At 44.5% G+C, this 21,438-nt stretch overlaps 1 protein-coding gene across 1 annotated transcript in view; it reads left to right on the top strand.

Moving 5' to 3' along the window:
- LOC137887075 (multidrug resistance-associated protein 1-like) overlaps window positions 1–19,777 on the top strand; it is a 20,673-nt gene extending 896 nt beyond the window's left edge. The window contains exons 2-30 of the mRNA XM_068729844.1: window positions 582–761; window positions 1,252–1,377; window positions 1,680–1,817; window positions 2,484–2,609; window positions 3,064–3,125; window positions 3,483–3,611; window positions 3,735–3,959; window positions 4,066–4,243; window positions 4,314–4,475; window positions 4,623–4,715; window positions 4,794–4,997; window positions 5,271–5,417; window positions 6,008–6,095; window positions 6,705–6,901; window positions 9,380–9,556; window positions 9,941–10,108; window positions 10,565–10,754; window positions 10,906–10,972; window positions 11,217–11,313; window positions 11,453–11,660; window positions 12,181–12,491; window positions 13,131–13,330; window positions 13,426–13,552; window positions 13,902–14,003; window positions 14,082–14,228; window positions 15,720–15,878; window positions 16,099–16,265; window positions 18,521–18,715; window positions 19,669–19,777. Of these exons, the coding sequence (XP_068585945.1) occupies window positions 582–761; window positions 1,252–1,377; window positions 1,680–1,817; window positions 2,484–2,609; window positions 3,064–3,125; window positions 3,483–3,611; window positions 3,735–3,959; window positions 4,066–4,243; window positions 4,314–4,475; window positions 4,623–4,715; window positions 4,794–4,997; window positions 5,271–5,417; window positions 6,008–6,095; window positions 6,705–6,901; window positions 9,380–9,556; window positions 9,941–10,108; window positions 10,565–10,754; window positions 10,906–10,972; window positions 11,217–11,313; window positions 11,453–11,660; window positions 12,181–12,491; window positions 13,131–13,330; window positions 13,426–13,552; window positions 13,902–14,003; window positions 14,082–14,228; window positions 15,720–15,878; window positions 16,099–16,265; window positions 18,521–18,715; window positions 19,669–19,777 (4,479 nt within the window). The remainder of the gene's footprint in view (window positions 1–581; window positions 762–1,251; window positions 1,378–1,679; window positions 1,818–2,483; window positions 2,610–3,063; window positions 3,126–3,482; window positions 3,612–3,734; window positions 3,960–4,065; window positions 4,244–4,313; window positions 4,476–4,622; window positions 4,716–4,793; window positions 4,998–5,270; window positions 5,418–6,007; window positions 6,096–6,704; window positions 6,902–9,379; window positions 9,557–9,940; window positions 10,109–10,564; window positions 10,755–10,905; window positions 10,973–11,216; window positions 11,314–11,452; window positions 11,661–12,180; window positions 12,492–13,130; window positions 13,331–13,425; window positions 13,553–13,901; window positions 14,004–14,081; window positions 14,229–15,719; window positions 15,879–16,098; window positions 16,266–18,520; window positions 18,716–19,668) is intronic.
- Window positions 19,778–21,438: the final 1,661 nt, after the last annotated feature.

Here is a 21,438-nt window from a genome sequence, read left to right as displayed (position 1 = left end):
ATCACTCACCTGTTTATCTGTTTACACATCACTCACCTGTTTGTCTGTTTACACATCACTCACCTGTTTACACATCACTCACCTGTTAACCTGTTTACACATCACTCACCTGTTTATCTGTTTACACATCACTCACCTGTTTACACATCACTCACCTGTTAATCTGTTTACACATCACTCACCTGTTTACACATCACTCACCTGTTAACCTGTTTACACATCACTCACCTGTTAATCTGTTTACACATCACTCACCTGTTAACCTGTTTACACATCACTCACCTGTTAATCTGTTTACACATCACTCACCTGTTAACCTGTTTACACATCACTCGCCTGTTTATCTGTTTACACATCACTTACCTGTTTACACATCACTCACCTGTTAACCTGTTTACACATCACTCACCTGCTAATCTGTTTACACATCACTCACCTGTTAATCTGTTTACACATCACTCACCTGTTTACACATCACTCACCTGCTAATCTGTTTACACATCACTCACCTGTTAATCTGTTTACACATCACTCACCTGGGACTGTGAGGTGTAAACACTAATGGTGTTTTCTGGTTTCAGGACTGGAATCTGACTTGGTACACCTCGCAACCAGACCTGACCCAGTGTTTCCAGCACACTGTACTGGTCTGGTTCCCTTGTGTTTTCTTGTGGACCTGTTCCCCTCTTTACCTGTTGTACCTGCAGCTCCGTCCACACCAAGGCATCATCCCACTGTCCAAACTCTGCTGCAGCAAGACGGTACGAAATCAGGGCTGAGGATAAACCAGGTACAGGTTCAGGACTCAGAGGTCTCTCTTTGCTAACATTGGTCAAACTCTAAACCTGGTCTCACTATTCTCTGGTCTAAACCTGGTCTCTCTATTCTCTGGTCTAAACCTGGTCTCTCTATTCTCTGGTCTAAACCTGGTCTCTCTATTCTCTGGTCTAAACCTGGTCTCTCTATTCACTGGTCTAAACCTGGTCTCTGTATTCTCTGGTCTAAACCTGGTCTCTCTATTGACTGGTCTAAACCTGGTCTCTCTATTCACTGGTCTAAACCTGGTCTCTGTATTCTCTGGTCTAAACCTGGTCTCTCTATTCTCTGGTCTAAACCTGGTCTCGCTGATTCTGAACCTGATATTTTTGGTCCCTGGTCTCAACACAGTCTATCTGGTCTAAACCTGGTCTCTGTGGTCTCTGGTATAAACCTGGTCTCTGTGGTCTGTGGTCTCTGTGGACTCTATTGCAGCTCCTGGGTCTTAGTCTGGCTTCCTTCGGTCTTCTGGAGATGTTTTTTCTTCTGGTGAAGAAGAATGAGGAGATTCAGAACCACCTGTTGATCCTGATTGGTCCACTGATAAGGAGCCTCACTCTGGTACGTTCCTCTGGTTCTTCTGGTTCTTCTGGTTCCTCAGGACGAAGTCCAGGAACCAATCAAATCAAATCCAAACAGTTTTTTAATACACTCGCTGAAACCTCCTCTTCACTCTCCTCCTCCCCCTCTTCCTCCTCTCCTCTTCCTCCTCCTCCTCCTCCTCTTCCACTTCCTCCTCTTCCTCCTCCTCTTCTTCCTCTTCTTCCTCCTCCTCCTCCTCCTCCCCCTCTTCCTCCTCTTCTCTTCCTCCTCCTCTTCCTTCTCATCCTCATCTTCCTCCTCTTCTTCCTCCTCCTCCTCAGGTTCTTGCTGTTGTTATAATCCAGGTAGAGAGGAGGAAGGGCAGTCGTTCGTCCGTCCTTCTCTTCCTCTTCTGGACTCTTCTGGTTCTTTGTTCCCTCGTTCCTCTGAAGGTTGACGTAGAACAGATTATTGATCAGGTATCAATCACTTTACTTTATTACGTTCTACTGTACGTTCTATCCCTGCAGCAGAGAACAGCAGCTCTCTTGAATGAAGGAACCTAAACACCAGTTACGGTCAGATGGAGACTGAGGTCTACAGGAGCACTGATGCAGACTCAGCAGTGATCTGGACTCTGGAGTTTCAGAGGGACCTGATCCTGACGGAGACTCTCTGGGTACCGGTCCTCAGCTGTGGTCCTGGTCTCTCTCAGTAGCTGAAATGACTTTCTGGCCTCTGGCCGTAGAGACGAGGAGAACCAGAAATAGATCTCATGTTGATATCAGGTGTCAGATCTTCTCCTTGTTCTTCTCTCTCAGCTGCAGAATTTCACAGATCTCAATGTTCTTTCTTCTGGAGGTGTGAAGTGTGTGTGTATGTGTGTGTGTGTGTGTGTGTGTGTGTGTGCTAACCGTTTCTTAGAAAGCAGTTCAGATGTAGCTGCTAGTTACATGAACGTTTCCTGGACTGTTGAATGTGTTTAGTTGTATGAAGGGTTATGAACATTTCGTTCTGCTCATATTACCAGTGACTCATCACATTTTTTAAATAAATCAAATGAAATTCTAAAACAGCGGCTTGAATATAGTTTTACTTCTTTAGTTTTAGTTTCAGATATGTGATGATTAAATATTATGTTTCAGGGTTTTTCATCAGATGCGGCTCGTTTTGTGGCTTTTTTCATCTGTTTTTCCCTCCAAATCGTCGAGCTCATCCTCAGCTGCTTCTGTGACCGCCGACCGCCCTCTGACAAGCTCACCTACGTCCAGGTAACACACACACACACACACACACACACACACACACACACACACACACACACACCTACGTCCAGGTAAACCACACACACACACACCTACGTCCAGGTAACACACACACACACACACACACACACACACACACCTACGTCCAGGTAACACACACACACACACACACACACACACACCTACGTCCAGGTAAACCACACACACACACACCTACGTCCAGGTAAACCACACACACACACACACACACACACACACACACACACACACACACACACACACACACACACACACACACAGCCATGTCCAGGTAAACCACACATCACCACTATCATCGTGAAGTCCTTAAAGGCTGTGTGGTCATTATGAAACCGTTTCATTGATCTGTAGTTTGATCTTCATAAAACTGTTGAATATTCGTATCTGTTGCTAAAATGCTTTAAATAGTTTTTCTCGTTAGAACCGATGTCCAGAGGAAGACGCCTCGTTTCTCTCCAGGTTTTTCTTCTTCTGGTTCAGCAGGTACGAACTCTTCACCAAACTACTACTTCTACTACTGCTACTATTACTATTTCTACTACTACTACCAGTACTATTACTATTTCTAATACTACTACCAGTACTACTACTAGTACTACTTCTACTGCTACTACTATTACCACCTCTACTACTACCACCAGTACTACTACTATTACTACTTCTACTACTACTACTACTATTATTACTTCTACTACTACTACTATTATTACTTCTACTACCAGTACTATTACTACTTCTACTACTACTGCTACCAGTACTACTACTATTACTGATAATGATATTAAAATTAGTGACATCATTACTCATAATAAGTTGTGCTGTGTTTTGTCCTCATGTCAGTTTGGTGGTTCAGGGTTACCGGCGCCCCCTGCAGGCTGCAGACCTCTGGTCTCTGCGGGACCAGGACTCATCGATCCGGATCATGACGGATTTGGAGAAGTTGTGGACTCAGAACTACAAACAGCTGCAGTACGACACTTTACATTTAACGTTTGGATCAATTTATATTAAATCAGAATGATAACACAAGATAAACAGAATCAAAACTCCAGAAACTAATCGTACCTGCTTGTTTGTTTTGATACTCTGCAGGGAGGAGCCTGAGAGTTTTGAACTGTCCTGGTCCCGGTCCTGGCGCGGGGGTTCTGCCACACCGACAGAAAAAACGCAGCTACTGAAGAAGAACAGGAAGGGGCGGGACTACGGCCTCTTCCTGTTCCACGCTGTGGGGCGGAGCTTCGGGCGGTACTTCCTGTGTGGAACGCTGTGTCTCCTCCTGCATGACGCCTTCATGTTTGCTGTACCGCAGGTGCTCAGGTGAGTCAGAGAGGTCAGGTTATGTTGTTATTTATATATGTTATCATTGTCTATTTAATGTGGTTGTTGATTATTGTTGATTGTTTGGATTGTTTGTTGTTGTCAGTTTGCTGCTGGGCTTCATGAGGGATGAAGATGCTGCGATGTGGAAGGGTTTCCTGTTCGCCTCGCTGCTCTTCCTGCTCTCCTGTCTGCAGTCACTCTTCCATCATCAGTACATGTTCCACTGCTTCACTGTGGGGATGAGACTGAAGACGGCCGTCATGGGGCTCGTCTACAGGAAGGTAAACACAGACTTCACACTGCGTCTGCTGATCAACAGTGTAGTTAATAAAGTTTTGTTTGAATCCACAGTGTCTGCTGATCAACAGTGCGGCGAGGCGGCGCTGCACCGTGGGAGAGATCATTAATCTGGTTTCAGCCGACACTCAGAAGCTGATGGACTTTGTAGTTTATTTCAACAGTCTCTGGGTCACACCCATCCAGATCGCTCTCTGCTTCTACTTCCTGTGGCAGGTAAACAAAAACAACATGGCCGTCTCTTGTGTCCGTTGTTTCTCTTTTTCTGTTGTTTGGACTGAACCTCATCTGACTGACAGCCTCTGTGATTGATTGATTGATTGATTGATTGATTGATTGATTGATTGATTGATTGATTGACAGCTCCTCGGTCCCTCTTCTCTTGCTGGTCTCTCTGTTGTGGTTCTGATTTTTCCTCTGAATGGATTCATCGCGAAAATAAGAAGCAAACTTCAGGTGAGAGGAAAGTCTTCTGGTTTTTACTCAATGTGGTCCTGGTTCAGACCTGATCCATGTGGTCCTGGTGTTCCTCAGGAGGTCCAGATGAGGTTCATGGACGGTCGCCTCAGACTGATGAACGAGATCCTGAACGGCGTGAAGATCCTCAAGTTCTACGCGTGGGAGGAAGCTTTCCTTCGCCGAGTCGGCGTCCTGAGAGACGGAGAACTTGGAGCCCTGAAGAGGTCTCAGGTCCTCCACTCGGTCTCTCTGGCCTCCTTTAACTCCTCCTCCTTCCTGGTGAGTCTGTGACTTCACACCCTCCTCTCTCCGTGATTGGTCGGTCGTAGGGTGAAAGTAGGTGGGGCTAGCTGAAGTCGACATCATCGTCACACTCCCAGTAGAACCAATAGAACCAGTAGAATCAGTAGAACCAGTATTTGTATTGTTATTCATATTATTATTATCATTATTATTTTAGTTTTTATTTTTATTTTTATTTTTATTTTTATTTTTATTTTTATTTTTGTTTTTATTTTAATTTTAATTTTAATTTTAATTTTTTTCTCTCAGATCCTCTTCTCTGTGTTTGCCGTCTACGTATCGATCGATGATCAGAACGTTCTGGACGCTCAGAAGATCTTCGTGTCCGTCGCTCTGATTAACATCCTGAAGAATCCTCTGAGTCAGCTTCCATTCGCCATGAGCACCGCCATGCAGGTGAGTCCCAGCCAATCAGAAGCCTCAATTCTGGTGGGGGGGGGGGGAGGGGTTCATCAGTGTTCGTCTCATAACATTGTTATAGTTTCTCTTCTGCGTCTTTAAAGTTTGACTCTCCTCAGTTCTGGTTCCAGGTCCTTTTCTTCACAGACTCTGACTTACATTGAAACTATGTTTTAACTATTATATATATTATATATATATATATATTACTATTATGAAGAGACGTCTGTAACTCAGAGGATCTGCTCTTAGTTCCATCTTTAGGTCCTAAAAGTCAAACATTATTTTCCTTCCTTGGTTCATTTTATACCCAACAGTCAAACTGTTTGGGCTTCAGGCTAATTACTTCTCTTTATGCATCCATGGCAGTGAGGATTCTCTCTGACCAATCAGTGGTCTACAGTGTTCCGACTCCGCCCTCTAGTGTCGGCTCAGACCAACGTGGCACCAGGTCCCGGGTTCTGTCCCACTAATGGACCCAGAACCAGTGTAACTACAGTATTGAAAATGTCAGCTGACTGATCGGTGTCATGTGATGGGTCATGTGATCCGTGTCATGTGACCATGATGCATCTGTGTGTCTTCAGGCCGTCGTCTCGCTCAGACGTCTGGGAAACTTCCTGAGTCAAGACGAGCTGAAGCTCGACAACGTGGAGCGACTTCCTCAGAGCTTCGGTACGACACCACACACACACACACACACACACACACACACTGAAACTGTAAGCCTAGCTGTTAGCCTAGCTGTTAGCCTAGCTTAGCACAAAGACAAACTGCTGGGTGTTTTCACACATGGCTCCTTTTTAGCCCTGCAGAAGCCACTCGGACCTCCTAGAGACGGCGTATACGTCTCTGGTAGAGACCTGTCAATCAGCGTGTAGCCCCGCCCCTAAAGCATCCCCTGCTTTATGGTCTGTTTGACTCTAAATGGAGCATAATGTAGTAAATGAACATCATGCTGTATTGAAGAAGACTGTAAACTAGAGATTGAGACCATAAACTCATGTTTACAATGTTTACTGAGGGAATAAATCAAGAGAGAAGTAGAGTCATTTTAGACTAGACTTCTATACAACCAGAGGAGTCGCCCCCTGGTGGACACTAGAGAGAATGCAGCTTGGTATCAGGTTCCCTTTGACATTGTACTTTATCCCTCGAGGCCGCAGACAGATCACATGATACTTGTATGTAAATGTATAAAACACAAGCATCTGATGACTAGAACAGACTGGTGGAACTCTCTAGAACCACATAGAACCACATAGAAGCCTGTTGTGTCTGCAGACGGAGACGCCTTGAGGATCGAGGACGGGTCGTTCTCCTGGACGGGCGACGGGCCGCCGTGTCTGCAGAGGATCAGCATGAAGGTGAAGCCGGGCTCCCTGGTGGCCGTGGTCGGCCATGTTGGATCCGGGAAGTCGTCTCTGCTGTCGGCCATGTTGGGAGAGATGGAGAGGAGGAGTGGCTTCATCTCCATCAAGGTGACGACGAACAACGTTTATTATTATTATTATTATTATTATTATTATATTAATATTAAGACGTTCTATTTTTACGTGTGTGATATCATATCAAGGGGCGGAGTCAGGGAGAAAAGCCCTAATGTGCCAAGCTATGCTAGTGCCAAGCTATGCTAGTGCCAAGCTATGCTAGTGCTAAGCTATGCTAGTGCCAAGCTATGCTAGCAGTATGAACACAAACAGTCATCTTTGGTTTCTGTTAGACTGAAAACTAGAAACTCCAACATGAAACTCAGGATCATTAAACTCCTTTCTGGTTATTTCTGATGAACTCTGTGTACTCACATCTTTTACTTAAGAGTAGCAATACATTGTACAAATACTTTGTTACAAGTAAAGATACGACAGCATCCTAATATACTTAAAGTACCAAAAGTGAAAGTACTCATAATGCAGAATAATATCTATGATAGTATTATATTATAATTATTAATGTATTAATGTGTTCATCACTTTAATGCTCCTTTTAATGACTTTACATACTGCTGATAGTTTAATCTATAATATTACATAATAATAATATGAATCTGTAAAGTAGCTAAAGTTATATATTAGTGCTGGGCAACGATTACAATGTTTAATCTTGATTTATCTCATTGTTCTGCACAAAGTTCAATAATGAATTAAAAGTAGTGTATTACTCACTGTTATTTTAAAGTACTGCTGTATGAACTAAAGCTCAATAACATTTGGTTTGAATCACTTTAAACAGATCAGGTTCTTTTTAACAGCAGTATTCTTCACACAGTATCAGTTATATTTCTACTATCTGTGCTCAGTGTGTGACTTTATTTAAACGTTCCACTGCTGTGCAACATGAATACAATGTTCCACACGTTTCATCAAAATGTGTGTCTTCTGTCTTCATACAGTCAGAGCATGTGAACGCAGCTCCCACTGTTCATCAACATAATGCACCGTAACTCAGAGGTGACGACGGTTACCCGGCGATGTCCGATAGTCTCCGGTGAGAGAGACGGCCGGTACGCGTTGTGACTCCGTCTCTTTTGTAGTCCTCTCCTCTTCGTACGACTCGTGTGTTCTTCTGGTGACGGTGCGTCTGGAGGGAGGCTCCTACGTGACGTCATTCATGATCCTGAGAACGTTCCTCAGACCCACGTCTTCTCAACACTAGTCGTCCTGCAGTTTGTATCTCTCCACTTCTCTGTGGCGTCTGTTAGCTCATCTTTAGTTTATCTCTACTTCTCCACACGCTGGATCAACGTAGTGATGAAGACTCCTCCACACGCTGCATCAACCTAGTGATGAAGACTCCTCCACACGCTGCATCAACGTAGTGATGAAGACTCCTCCACACGCTGGATCAACGTAGTGATGAAGACTCCTCCACACGCTGCATCAACGTAGTGATGAAGACTCCTCCACACGCTGCACCAACGTAGTGATGAAGACTCCTCCACACGCTGGATCAACGTAGTGATGAAGACTCCTCCACACGCTGCATCAACGTAGTGATGAAGACTCCTCCACACGCTGGATCAACGTAGTGATGAAGACTCCTCCACACGCTGCATCAACGTAGTGATGAAGACTCCTCCACATGCTGCATCAACATAGTGATGAAGACTCCTCCACCGCTGCATCAACGTAGTGATGAAGACTCCTCCACACGCTGCATCAACGTAGTGATGAAGACTCCTCCACACGCTGCATCAACGTAGTGATGAAGACTCCTCCACACGCTGCATCAACGTAGTGATGAAGACTCCTCCACACGCTGCATTAATGTAGTGATGAAGACTCCTCCACACGCTGCATCAACGTAGTGATGAAGACTCCTCCACATGCTGCATCAACATAGTGATGAAGACTCCTCCACCGCTGCGTCAACGTAGTGATGAAGACTCCTCCACACGCTGCATCAACGTAGTGATGAAGACTCCTCCACACGCTGCACCAATGTAGTGATGAAGACTCCTCCACGCGCTGCATCAACGTAGTGATGAAGACTTCTCCACACACTGCATCAACGTAATGATGAAGACTTCTCCACACGCTGCATCAACGTAGTGATGAAGACTCCTCCACCGCTGTATGAACGTAGTGATGAAGACTCCTCCACACGCTGCATCAACGTAGTGATGAAGACTCCTCCACACGCTGCATCAACGTAGTGATGAAGACTCCTCCACACGCTGCATCAACGTAGTGATGAAGACTCCTCCACACGCTGCATCAACGTAGTGATGAACGCGCAATAAAATAATTGTCGGCGTTTATTATTTATATTTATATATATATAGATATATTTATATATAAATATATATTTATATATAAAAAAAATTATATATAAATATATCTATATCTATATATATATATAGATATATTTATATATATGAACATAATGTTTAAAGTCTCTGCTTTTATAAAGTTCTACAGTAGATCTTTGTCTCAGTTCTTTTGTCGTTGGTGGTTCAGGGTTCGGTGGCCTACGTCCCCCAGCAGGCCTGGATCCAGAACGCCTCTCTGAAGGACAACATCTTGTTTGGTGGAGAAAAGAAGGAGAGCTGGTACCATCGAGTCCTGGAGGCCTGCGCTCTGCTGCCGGACCTGGACCTCCTGCCTGCCGGAGACGGCACCGAGATCGGGGAGAAGGTTCCAACACTGGTCCTTTGTTGTTATTGTGACTGTTAGTTGTTGTTGTGACTGTTTGTTGTTGTGACTGTTAGTTGTTGTGACTGTTGTGACTGTGACTGTTGTTGTGAATGTTAGTTGTTGTGACTGTGGTTGTTGTTGTGACTGTTAGTTGTTGTTGTGACTGTTTTGACTGTGACTGTTGTTGTGAATGTTTGTTGTTGTGACTGTTGTTGTGAATGTTTGTTGTTGTTGTGACTGTTAGTTGTTGTTGTGACTGTTGTGACTGTGACTGTTGTTGTGAATGTTTGTTGTTGTGACTGTTGTTGTGAATGTTTGTTGTTGTGACTGTTTGTTGTTACTGTTGTTTTTTCTTATTGTTTGTTGCTCTGATTGTTTGTTTAGGGTCTGAACCTGTCTGGAGGTCAGAAGCAGAGGGTGAGTCTGGCTCGGTCCGTCTTCAGGAGATCAGATGTTTACCTTCTGGACGACCCGCTGTCGGCTGTCGACGCTCACGTGGGTCAACACATCTTTGACCGGGTCATTGGACCCAGAGGACTCCTCAAAGACAAGGTGAGACCAGGTCCTTAAAGACAAGGTGAGACCAGGTACCCGATCCACCGCCACCCGTCATTAATTTATCAGACGCTTTTATCCAAAGCGACTTACAATTCAGTATCTATCTACACACAGTAGACGCAGCTATGGGAGCAATTTTTGGGGTTAAGTGTCTTGCTCAAGGACACATTGACATGAGACTAGCAGAGCAGGAGCCGGGGATCGAACCGCCGACCCTCTGATTGAAAGGCGGCCCTGCGGGGTGACCGTGGCTAAGTGGAGAGCAGGGCAGCCTTTCAATCAGAGTAATTCAATCAGTTCAATCTGACTAGTAGACTAGTGGTCCTTTGGTAAAGAGCCGCCCACTCCCTGCATGTGAAGCTGGTTACTCCACCGGTACGCCAGAGTTGGGTTGAACCCGTCACTTTTAGATGATGAGTCAGCTAAAATAGATGCAATGTGTTCTCTCAGACCCGGGTGCTGGTGACTCACGGCCTGAGCTTCCTGTCTAAAGCAGACCTGATCCTGGTGATGTTGGAGGGTCAGGTCTCTGAGATGGGCTCCTACGTGGAGCTGATGGACAGGAAGGGAGCCTTCGCCAAGTTCATCCACACCTTCAATGGAAACCAGTGCAGAGATGGCTCCGCCCCCAGAGACAAGAGTAAGACCAGAACCCAAACTAACTGAGATCAGGGAGTAAGAGTTAGTGACATCATCAGTCATTAAAGGTTTTCATGTGTGTGTGTGTGTGTGTGTGTGTGTGTGTGTGTGTGTGTGTGTGTGTGTGTGTGTGTGTGTTTGTGTGTGTGTAGGCAGCAGGAAGTCGGTGACTCGTCTGACTGAATTCTCCATCGATCTTTCTCAGGAGCAGCTGATCAGGTATAAAGATTATAAACACAATATTAATTGTTTTATGAACTATTCATAATTTATTCCTACATGTTATTAATAATTTTATATTGATAACCTGAAACTCCTTAAAGCCATTTTTCACAGTATTGATCACTTTATGTTTATGTTTCTTCCGTTTATTTGTGTGTGTGTGTGTGTGTGTGTGTGTGTGTGTGTGTGTGTGTGTGTGTGTGTGTGTGTGTGTGTGTGTGTGTTCCCCTTGTGATGTGAGCAGTGCCAGTGTTCAGTTGATGGAGGTTGTTGATCAGGATTTAGACGCTGAGGATGCTGGGAAACTAACAGAGGTGGACAAAGCTCACACAGGACGGGTGGGTCCTCGTCTTCATCGGCTCTTCATCTTTTATTATGAAGTCATTAAAAACCCTTTCAGTGCAGCAGCATCGTCTACGTGATTCACAGAATCACTAATGAATGAAAGCTCACCAGCGTTCTTCTTCTGTGGTTCAGGTGAAGCTGCAGACGTACAGGGAGTACTTCAGAACCGTGGGCCTGACCTTCATCATGACCATCGTCTTCCTCTGTGCCTTCCAGCAGGCCGCCTCGTTGGCCTACAGCTATTGGCTGAGCCTGTGGGCCGACGAGTCGCCGGTCAACGGCACCCAGAGCGACCACGAGCTGAAGCTCAGCGTGTTCGCCGCTCTGGGCCTCACTCAGGGTGGGTCAAGAGACGCCTCACGTTAACGAGACAGACGGGTTATCATCACTCCAGCTGAACATCAAGTCACAGCTTCATGTGTTAAAGCTGCATTCTCTCTAGTGTCCACCAGGGGGCGACTCCTCTGGTTGTATAGAAGTCTAGTCTAAAATGACTCTACTTCTCTCTTGATTTATTCCCTCAGTAAACATTGTAAACATGAGTTTATGGTCTCAATCTCTAGTTTACAGTCTTCTTCACTACAGCATGATGTTCATTTAGTACATTATGCTCCATTTAGAGTCAAACACACCATAAAGAGGGGATGATTTAGGGGCGGGGCTACACGCTGATTGACAGGTCTCTACGTCACTCCTCCTCAGTCCATATATGGTCACTTCCTGTTCACTGGCAAAAAAACTACACCAAGATGGCGACTCCAAACTTCTAAACATCACGTCTGATAGTCTGTGGTGTCTTCAGGTTGTTCTCAGATGTCAGGTTTAAGAAGCAGGAAGTAACAACACCTGTGATGTTTCAGGTGTGGCCATGTTTGGGACGACCCTCGCCATCGCCCTCGGCGGCATCGTGGCATCCCGTCACCTGCACGCCGACCTCCTCCACAGCGTGCTGCGCTCACCTGTCTCCTTCTTCGAGGCGACGCCCAGCGGGAACCTCCTGAACCGCTTCTCCAAGGAGGTGGACGCCATCGACTGCATGATCCCCGACGGGCTGAAGATGATGCTAAGCTACCTGTTCAAGCTGCTGGAGGTGTGCGTCATCCTGCTGCTGGCCACACCCCTCACTGGGCTGGTGCTCCTCCCACTCACCTGTGTCTACGTCTTCATACAGGTAAGGATCAAATACTGTAGTACAAACACTGTGGACGAGGTTCCTCTGAAGCTTCTGGTAACGGTAACTCTCTGTTGGTTCTGCTAATGGTTCCTCTCTAATGGTTCTACTAACCGGTTCCTCTCTGTTGGTTTTGCTAATGGTTCTTCTCTATTGGTTCTGCTAATGGTTCTTCTCTGTTGGTTCTGGTAACGGTTCCTCTCTGTTGGTTCTGCTAATAGTTCTTCTCCATTGGTTCTGGTAATGGTAACTCTCTGTTGGTTCTACTAACCGGTTTCTCTCTATTGGTTCTGCTAACAGTTTCTCTCTGTTGGTTCTGCTAATGGTTCCTCTCTATTGGTTCTACTAACCGGTTCCTCTCTGTTGGTTCTGCTAATGTTTCTTCTCTATTGGTTCTGGTAACGGTTTCCCTCTTTTGGTTCTGCTAACGGTTCCCCTCTTTTGGTTCTGCTAACGGTTCCTCTCTGTTGGTTCTGCTAATGATTCTTCTCTATTGGTTCTGGTAACGTTTCCGCTCTGTTGGTTCTACTAACCGGTTTCTCTCCATTGGTTCTGCTAACGGTTCTTCTCTGTTGGTTCTGCTAACCGGTTCCTCTCTGTTGGTTCCACTAACCGGTTCCTCTGTTGGTTCTCCCTCAGAGTTTCTACGTGGCGTCGTCCTGTCAGCTGCGTCGTCTGGAGGCCGTGAGTCGTTCTCCGATCTTCAGCCACTTCAACGAGTCGGTTCAGGGCGCCGCCGTCATCCGAGCCTTTGGAGAACAGCGACGCTTCGTCCTTCAGGCCGACCGGCGCATCGACAGGAACCAGGAGGCGTACTTCCCTCGCTTCGTCGCCACCAGGTTTGAATATTTTATACTGTTGATGTTTTCTGTGTTTATTTACGATCATATTCGCATCACATCTCTGGTATTTGATTAAACGGGGTTCCCTTCAGGTGGCTGGCGGTGAATCTGGAGTTCCTGGGGAACCTGCTGGTTCTGGCTGCGGCCGTCCTGTCGGTCCGAGGTCGGGAGGAGCTCAGCCCCGGCATCGTGGGACTGGCGATCACTCACTCCCTCCAGGTTCATGTCACCTTTGGTCCTCCGTACCACCAGGACAGGAGAAAACACTCAGAACTAGAGAACAGCTGAGGGAGAGAATCCTTTAAATATTTCAGTATTTAGCTTCAAAATATCTAAACGTCTACGGAAAAGTAATAAGCAATACAAGCAACACTCTGAATTATGAGTATTTATCAGACTATAACAGAATATAACCACCTCATGTGTGACAGTAAACACAAACAAACTAGGACGTGATCCTCCCAGCAGCTGGTTTTAAATGCAAACGATGCATCCACTGAGGAGACGAACCAAAGAGACAAAGACCCTCCAGATGGATGGTGATGGTGTTTTTTTGGGTGTTTTTCAGGTGACGGGGATCCTGAGCTGGATCGTTCGATCCTGGACCGACGTGGAGAACAACATTGTGTCGGTGGAGCGAGTCAAAGAGTACGACGGCACACTCAAAGAGGTCAGCTGCTTCGTCCGGTGATAGAAACGTCTTCTGATTGATTGTTGTTACGATGATCTCATTGTCTTCCCCCCCCAGGCGGCGTGGACCCTGGAGGGGGGGGGGTTGCCGGAGGACTGGCCGGCGACAGGAAACCTCCGGTTTGAAGACTACGGCCTGCAGTACCGTAAAGGTCTGGACTGGGCTTTAAACGACATCTGCATCGACATCCAGGACAGAGAGAAGGTCTGATACTAGAGAATGGTGGTACTAGTAGTACTACATGGTAGTATTAATACCTTTTAAAGTATTAGAATATTTGCAGAGTTCTTCCTTCATACACTGTAGCACAAATACTGTAGTACAAATACTGTAGTACAAATACTGTAGTACAAACACTGTAGTACAAATACTGTAGTACAAATACTGTAGTACAACCACTGTAGTACAAATACTGTTGTACAAACACTGTAGTACAAATACTGTAGTACGACCACTGTAGTACAAATACTGTAGTACAAACACTGTAGTACAAATACTGTAGTACAACCACTGTAGCACAAATACTGTAGTACAAACACTGTAGTACAAACACTGTAGTACAAATACTGTAGTACAACCACTGTAGTACAAACACTGTAGTACAACCACTGTAGTACAAATACTGTAGTACAACCACTGTAGTACAAATACTGTAGTACAAACACTAGTACAAAAACGGTAGTATAAATACTGTAGTACAATCACTGTAGTACAAATACTGTTGTACAAACACTGTAGTACAAACACTGTAGTACAAACACTGTAGTACAAACACTGTTGTACAAACACTGTAGTACAAGTACTGTAGTACAAACACTGTAGTACAACCACTGTAGTACAAATACTGTAGTACAAACACTGTAGTACAAATACTGTAGTACAACCACTGTAGCACAAATACTGTAGTACAAACACTGTAGTACGAACACTGTAGTACAAATACTGTAGTACAACCACTGTAGTACAAACACTGTAGTACAACCACTGTAGTACAAACACTGTAGTACAAATACTGTAGTACAAACACTAGTACAAAAACGGTAGTATAAATACTGTAGTACAACCACTGTAGTACAAACACTGTAGTACAAACACTGTTGTACAAACACTGTAGTACAAGTACTGTAGTACAAACACTGTAGTACAAATACTGTAGTACAAATACTGTTGTACAAACACTGTAGTACAAATACTGTTGTGCAAACACTGTAGTACAAATACTGTAGTACAACCACTGTAGCACAAATACTGTAGTTCAAACACTGTAGTACAAATACTGTAGTACAACCACTAGTACAAAAACTGTAGTTCAAACACTGTAGTACAAATACTTTAGTACAAACACTGTAGTACAAATACTGTAGTACAAATACTGTAGTACAAACACTGTAGTTCAAATACTGTAGCACAAATACTGTAGTTCAAACACTGTAGCACAAATACTGTAGTTCAAACACTGTAGCACAAATACTGTAGTACAACCACTGTAGTACAAATACTGTAGTACAAACACTGTAGCACAAATACTGTAGTACAAATATATTTACTGGAGGAGTTTAGATACTTGGCGTTGTTTTATTCCAGTAGAATAGAGAAGAGTAAAATACTTTCACTGCTGTCACTTGTAGTTTTATGACTTGAGTTATGATGTATACTTCATAGTATTTATTGAATAATACAACGTGTTTTTTGTAGGTGGGGATCGTTGGACGTACCGGAGCCGGGAAGTCGTCTCTGGCTTTAGGAATCTTCAGGATTCTAGAAGCAGCAAAAGGAAAAATCTTCATCGATGGAATCGACATCGCTGAGATCGGACTTCATGACCTCCGGTCCAGAATCACCATCATCCCTCAGGTAGTACAAGTACATCAAATACATCATCCCTCAGGTAGTACATCAAATACATCTGGATTGGATCCAGGTGGATCCAGGTGAATCCAGATGGATTGGTTCCGGGTGGATCCAGGTGAATCATGGTGGATCCAGGTGGATCCAGGTGTCCAGTGATGAGTTGAGTTGCTGTCTTGTTTCACAGTAAAAGGCTCTCAGGTGACCTCTGACCTTTCGTTCCCAGGACCCCGTGCTGTTTTCTGGTTCCCTGAGGATGAACCTGGACCCCTTTGATACCTGTTCAGAAGAGGACCTGTGGAGAGCTCTGGAACTGGCTCACCTGAGCAGCTTTGTGTCCGCTCTCCCTCAAAAACTGAACCACCAGTGCTGTGAAGGAGGAGAGAACCTCAGGTAGATCCACCTATGGCACACCTGGACCAGATTTACCTGACCAACACAGGGGGCAGATAAGACCAGGTCCAGGACCAGGATCAGGACTTGTGGTTAGAGAGGTAACTTCAAGGTTTTCAGTCTGACGACTGGAGGTTCACATCTTTACCTGGCAGGTGTTGTTATAGCTCCGCCCACTGACCAATCAGAGCTCGGCTCACGGATCGTTCGATAATATTAAACATATAAAGAAGTTAAATTCGTAATCTAACAGTAACTCATATTTGTTGGTGTTTAACCTTTAAAAACATTTTCTCTGAGGTAAAAACACACTCGTGTATTAACAGCAGCAATCTGACAGAACCATGACTTTCATTTATAGAACCAATAACACTAACTCACTACATAGTCTCTCATTATATATTCATATATTCATGATGTGTACATCTACAACACATTAATTTAATATATTACACACATGTACTTATTTTAGTCTGAATTATGTATTTAACTTCTTCATATTTATACAATATTATAGTTTTCTCTGTATTTGTAAAACGCTCTGCTGACATCAGACTGGTCCATGCTTGTGATTGGTCAGATGCTGCTAAACCCCGCCCACTTTTTTTGTGCAGGTCTCACAGACAGATTGATAAGCAGCTCTGGTTGTGGTTCTGGTTGTGGTTCTGGTTGTGGTTCTGAACGATCAGAGGATCATATGATAAAGACATGCCGTGTCCTTGGGGTATCTGCTGGGGTTTGACCCTCCGTCCTCTGATGGTTCTGTCTCAAGGACTCGTTTTCCTGTCTCTCTGACTTGTCTTTCTGTCTCACTGACTCGTCTTCCTGTCTCACTGACTCGTTTTTCTGTCTCACTGACCCGTCTTCCTGTCTCACTGACCCGTCTTTGTGTCTCACTGACTTGTCTTCTTGTCTCTCTGACTCGTCTTTCTGTCTCACTGACTCGTCTTCCTGTCTCACTGACCCGTCTTCGTGTCTCTCTGACTCGTCTTCCTGTCTCTCTGACTCGTTTTCCTGTCTCTCTGACTCATCTTCGTGTCTCTCTGACTCGTCTTTCTGTCTCACTTACTCATCTTCCTGTCTCGCTGACTCGTCTTCCTTTCTCTTTGACTCTCTCTGTCTCTCTGACTCGTCTTCCTGTCTCTTTGACTCTCTCTGTCTCGTCTTCCTGTCTCTCTGACTTGTCTTTCTGTCTCACTGACTCATCTTTCTGTCTCTCTGACCCGTCTTCCTGTCTCTCTGACTCGTCTTCCTGTCTCTCTAACTCTCTCTGTCTCACTGACTCGTCTTCCTGTCTCTCTGACCCCTCTTCCTGTCTCTTTGACTCTCTTTGTCTCTCTGACTCATCTTCCTGTCTCTCTGACCCGTCTTCCTGTCTCTCTGACTCGTCTTCCTGTCTCTCTAACTCTCTCTGTCTCACTGACTCGTCTTCCTGTCTCTCTGACCCCTCTTCCTGTCTCTTTGACTCTCTTTGTCTCTCTGACTCATCTTCCTGTCTCTCTGACTCGTCTTTCTGTCTCACTGACTCATCTTCCTGTCTTTCTGACCTGTCTTCCTGTCTCTCTGACTCGTCTTCCTGTCTCTCTGACTCTCTCTATCTCACTTACTCGTCTTCCTGTCTCTCTGACCCCTCTTCTTGTCTCTTTGACTCTCTTTGTCTCTCTGACTCGTCTTCCTGTCTCTCTGACTCGTCTTTCTGTCTCACTGACTCATCTTCCTGTCTCTCTGACCCGTCTTCCTGTCTCTTTGACTCTCTTTGTCTCTCTGACTCGTCTTCCTGTCTCTCTGACCCGTCTTCCTGTCTCTCTGACCCCTCTTCCTGTCTCTTTGACTCTCTTTGTCTCTCTGACTCATCTTCCTGTCTCTCTGACTCGTCTTTCTGTCTCACTGACTCATCTTCCTATCTCTCTGACCCCTCTTCCTGTCTCTTTGACTCTCTTTGTCTCTCTGACTCGTCTTCCTGTCTCTCTGACCCGTCTTCCTGTCTCTCTGACCTGTCTTCCTGTCTCTCTGACCCCTCTTCCTGTCTCTTTGACTCTCTTTGTCTCTCTGACTCATCTTCCTGTCTCTCTGACTCGTCTTTCTGTCTCACTGACTCATCTTCCTGTCTCTCTGACCCGTCTTCCTGTCTCTTTGACTCTCTTTGTCTCTCTGACTCGTCTTCCTGTTTCTCTGACCCGTCTTCCTGTCTCTCTGACCCGTCTTTGTGTCTCTCTGACTTGTCTTCCTGTCTCTCTGACTCTCTCTGTCTCTAGTCTGGGTCAGAGGCAGCTGCTGTGTTTGGCCCGAGCTCTCCTGAGGAGAACCAGGATCCTGGTTCTGGATGAGGCCACAGCAGCTGTGGACCTGAAGACGGACCAGCTGATCCAGTCCACCATCCGGACTCAGTTCAAGGACTGTACGGTCCTGACCATAGCACACCGCCTCAACACCATCATGGACTACACCAGGTCTGTGTTTAATGTTCATAGTGATGATGATATCTGAGGTCACATGACTGAAGTCTGACCAATGAGAGAACAGCATCAATGTTACTGTTATATGTTTAGCTCGTCACAGCTCCTTGTACAATATGAATCATATTATTATTATTATTATTATTATTAATAATAATATGATTAATAATATGATCAATAATAAGATTAATAATAAGATTAATAATAATATGATTAATAATATGATTAATAATAATAATAATAATATGATTCATAATATGATTAATAATAATAATATGATTAATAATATGATTACTGATAATGAGTCCTGCTCTTTTCACAGCAGTAGGGAACTTAACATTTAATATCAAATATGTAATTTATTCTCGTCTGTACTGAGCTCCATGAAAACATGAAGTCAACTCAGAATAGAAAGTTGATTATGTTTGTGGTGATAAATATTACTGAATATATTAAATATATGTGTGTTTTTAGAATGCTCAGTACTTTACTCTTCCTGTCTCACTGACCCCTCTTCCTGTCTCACTGACCCCTCTTCCTGTCTCACTGACCCCTCTTCCTGTCTGTCTGACCCCTCTTCCTGTCTCACTGACCCCTCTTCCTATCTCACTGACCCCTCTTTCTGTCTGTCTGACCCCTCTTCCTGTCTGTCTGACTCATCTTCCTGTCTCACTGACTCATCTTCCTGTCTCACTGACCCCTCTTCCTGTCTCACTGACCCCTCTTTCTGTCTGTCTGACCCCTCTTCCTGTCTGTCTGACTCATCTTCCTGTCTCACTGACTCATCTTCCTGTCTCACTGACCCCTCTTCCAGTCTCACTGACCCCTCTTCCTGTCTGTCTGACTCGTCTTCCTGTCTGTCTGAACCCTCTTCTTGTCTGTCTGACTCGTCTTCCTGTCTCACTGACTCCTCTTCCTGTCTGTCTGACTCCTCTTCCTGTCCTCAGAGTCATAGTGATGGACAGAGGCTCCATCACAGAGATGGATTCTCCATCTCAGCTGATCCGTCTTCAGGGTCACTTCTACCAGATGTGTTTAGAGGCTGGTTTGGTTTAGAGACCTTCATCATCCTCCTCTTCATCACCTTCATCACCTTCATCCTCCTCTTCTCATCTAGTTTATATGTTGTAGTTTATATGTTGTAGTTTATACGTTGTAGTTTGTACGTTGTAGTTTATATGTTGTAGTTTATATGTTGTAGTTTATACGTTCTAGTTTGTACGTTCTAGTTTATATGTTCTAGTTTATATGTTCTAATTTGTACGTTCTAGTTGATGTGTTCTAGTTTATACGTTCCACTTTGTACGTTCCAGTTTATATGTTCAAGTTTGTATGTTCTAGTTTGTATGTTCTTGTTTATATGTTCTCGTTTGTATGTTGTAGTTTGTACATTGTAGTTTGTACATTGTAGTTTGTATGTTGTAGTTTGTATGTTGTAGTTTGTACGTTCTAGTTTGTACATTCTAGTTGGTGTGTTCTAGTTTATATGTTCTAGTTTGTATGTTCTAGTTTATACGTTGTAGTTTGTATGTTCTAGTTTATATGTTCTTGTTTGTATGTTCTAGTTTATTTGTTGTAGTTTGTATGTTCTAGTTTATACGTTCTAGTTTGTATGTTCTAGTTTGTATGTTGTAATTTGTACGTTGTAGTTTGTATCTTCTAGTTTGTATGTTCTAGTTTGTATGTTCTAATTTGTATGTACTCGTTTGTATGTTCTAGTTTATACGTTCTAGTTTGTATGTTGTAGTTTGTATGTTGTAGTTTGTATGTTGTAGTTTATACGTTCTAGTTTATACGTTCTAGTTTATATGTTCTAGTTTATATGTTCTCATTTATATGTTCTAGTTCTGTGACAGAGATCTGGACTGAGATCGGTTTCTGTTGTTTTGTTACTTGAAGTTTGTTTGATTAAAGATCTTGAAAACCTGCAGAACTGACTCTGATTGCTGCGCTACCATTATTTTCTGTGTCCTCCGTACAATTCCTGTTACAGTATATACATTTACATATACATATACATATATATATATATGTATATGTATATCCTCCTAGGATCTTGAGTCTGTCAGTAGAAGCTAGCGGTCAGTCCGGATACCGAGCCCTGTGTCGGGTTCAGGGTTCCCCCCTGCCGGATGCCCAGTGGCTCGGCCCTGACGACCCTCTTGAGGGTTCTCTGGTGGGTTCTCTGGTGGGTTCTCCGGTGGTTCCGCTGGCTCAGGGCTCGGCGGCTCACTTCCACACCGTCAACCAGCTGAGAGACGTGGAGCCGGACCGGTGGTACTTCTGCAGTGCCTCCAACCCACTGGGCAAAGAGCAGGCCGCGCTGTACGTCCTGCACCCCCGACTGCCGCTCTACATGGCGGAGCTTGGCCCACACAGACAGCGACAGGTGAGGCCCCGCCCCTCCTGTTGCTGTCTGTTGGGGCCAAGCTCCTCCTCCTGGTTGGGGTGGGGGTCTGGATGGTGCAGGGAGGAGTTCTGCAGGGAGGAGTTCTGCAGGGACTCGGCTGCAGGTGTAAGTAACCTGATCAAGTTGTGATGTTTAAGAGTGTGTTTGTATGAGTTTATTTTCCAGCAAAGGAAGTATTTTATACACTAAAAGGATCAATATCAGTGTACTTGTAAGACATATTTAGCGGATTTTACACAGAGAACTGAACTGAAAGGGATAATAGTTTAAACCACACTTCTAAACATCACTACTAAGATATAATGTT

This window comes from Cebidichthys violaceus, unplaced genomic scaffold (assembly GCF_023349555.1).
Source record: "Cebidichthys violaceus isolate CVI_PGR_0920_01 unplaced genomic scaffold, fCebVio1.0.p SCAF_48, whole genome shotgun sequence".
In the NCBI taxonomy this organism is placed as follows: domain Eukaryota; kingdom Metazoa; phylum Chordata; class Actinopteri; order Perciformes; family Stichaeidae; genus Cebidichthys; species Cebidichthys violaceus.
The sequence above is the reverse complement of the archived record's forward strand: the minus strand, read 5'-3'. Positions and strand labels throughout refer to the sequence as shown.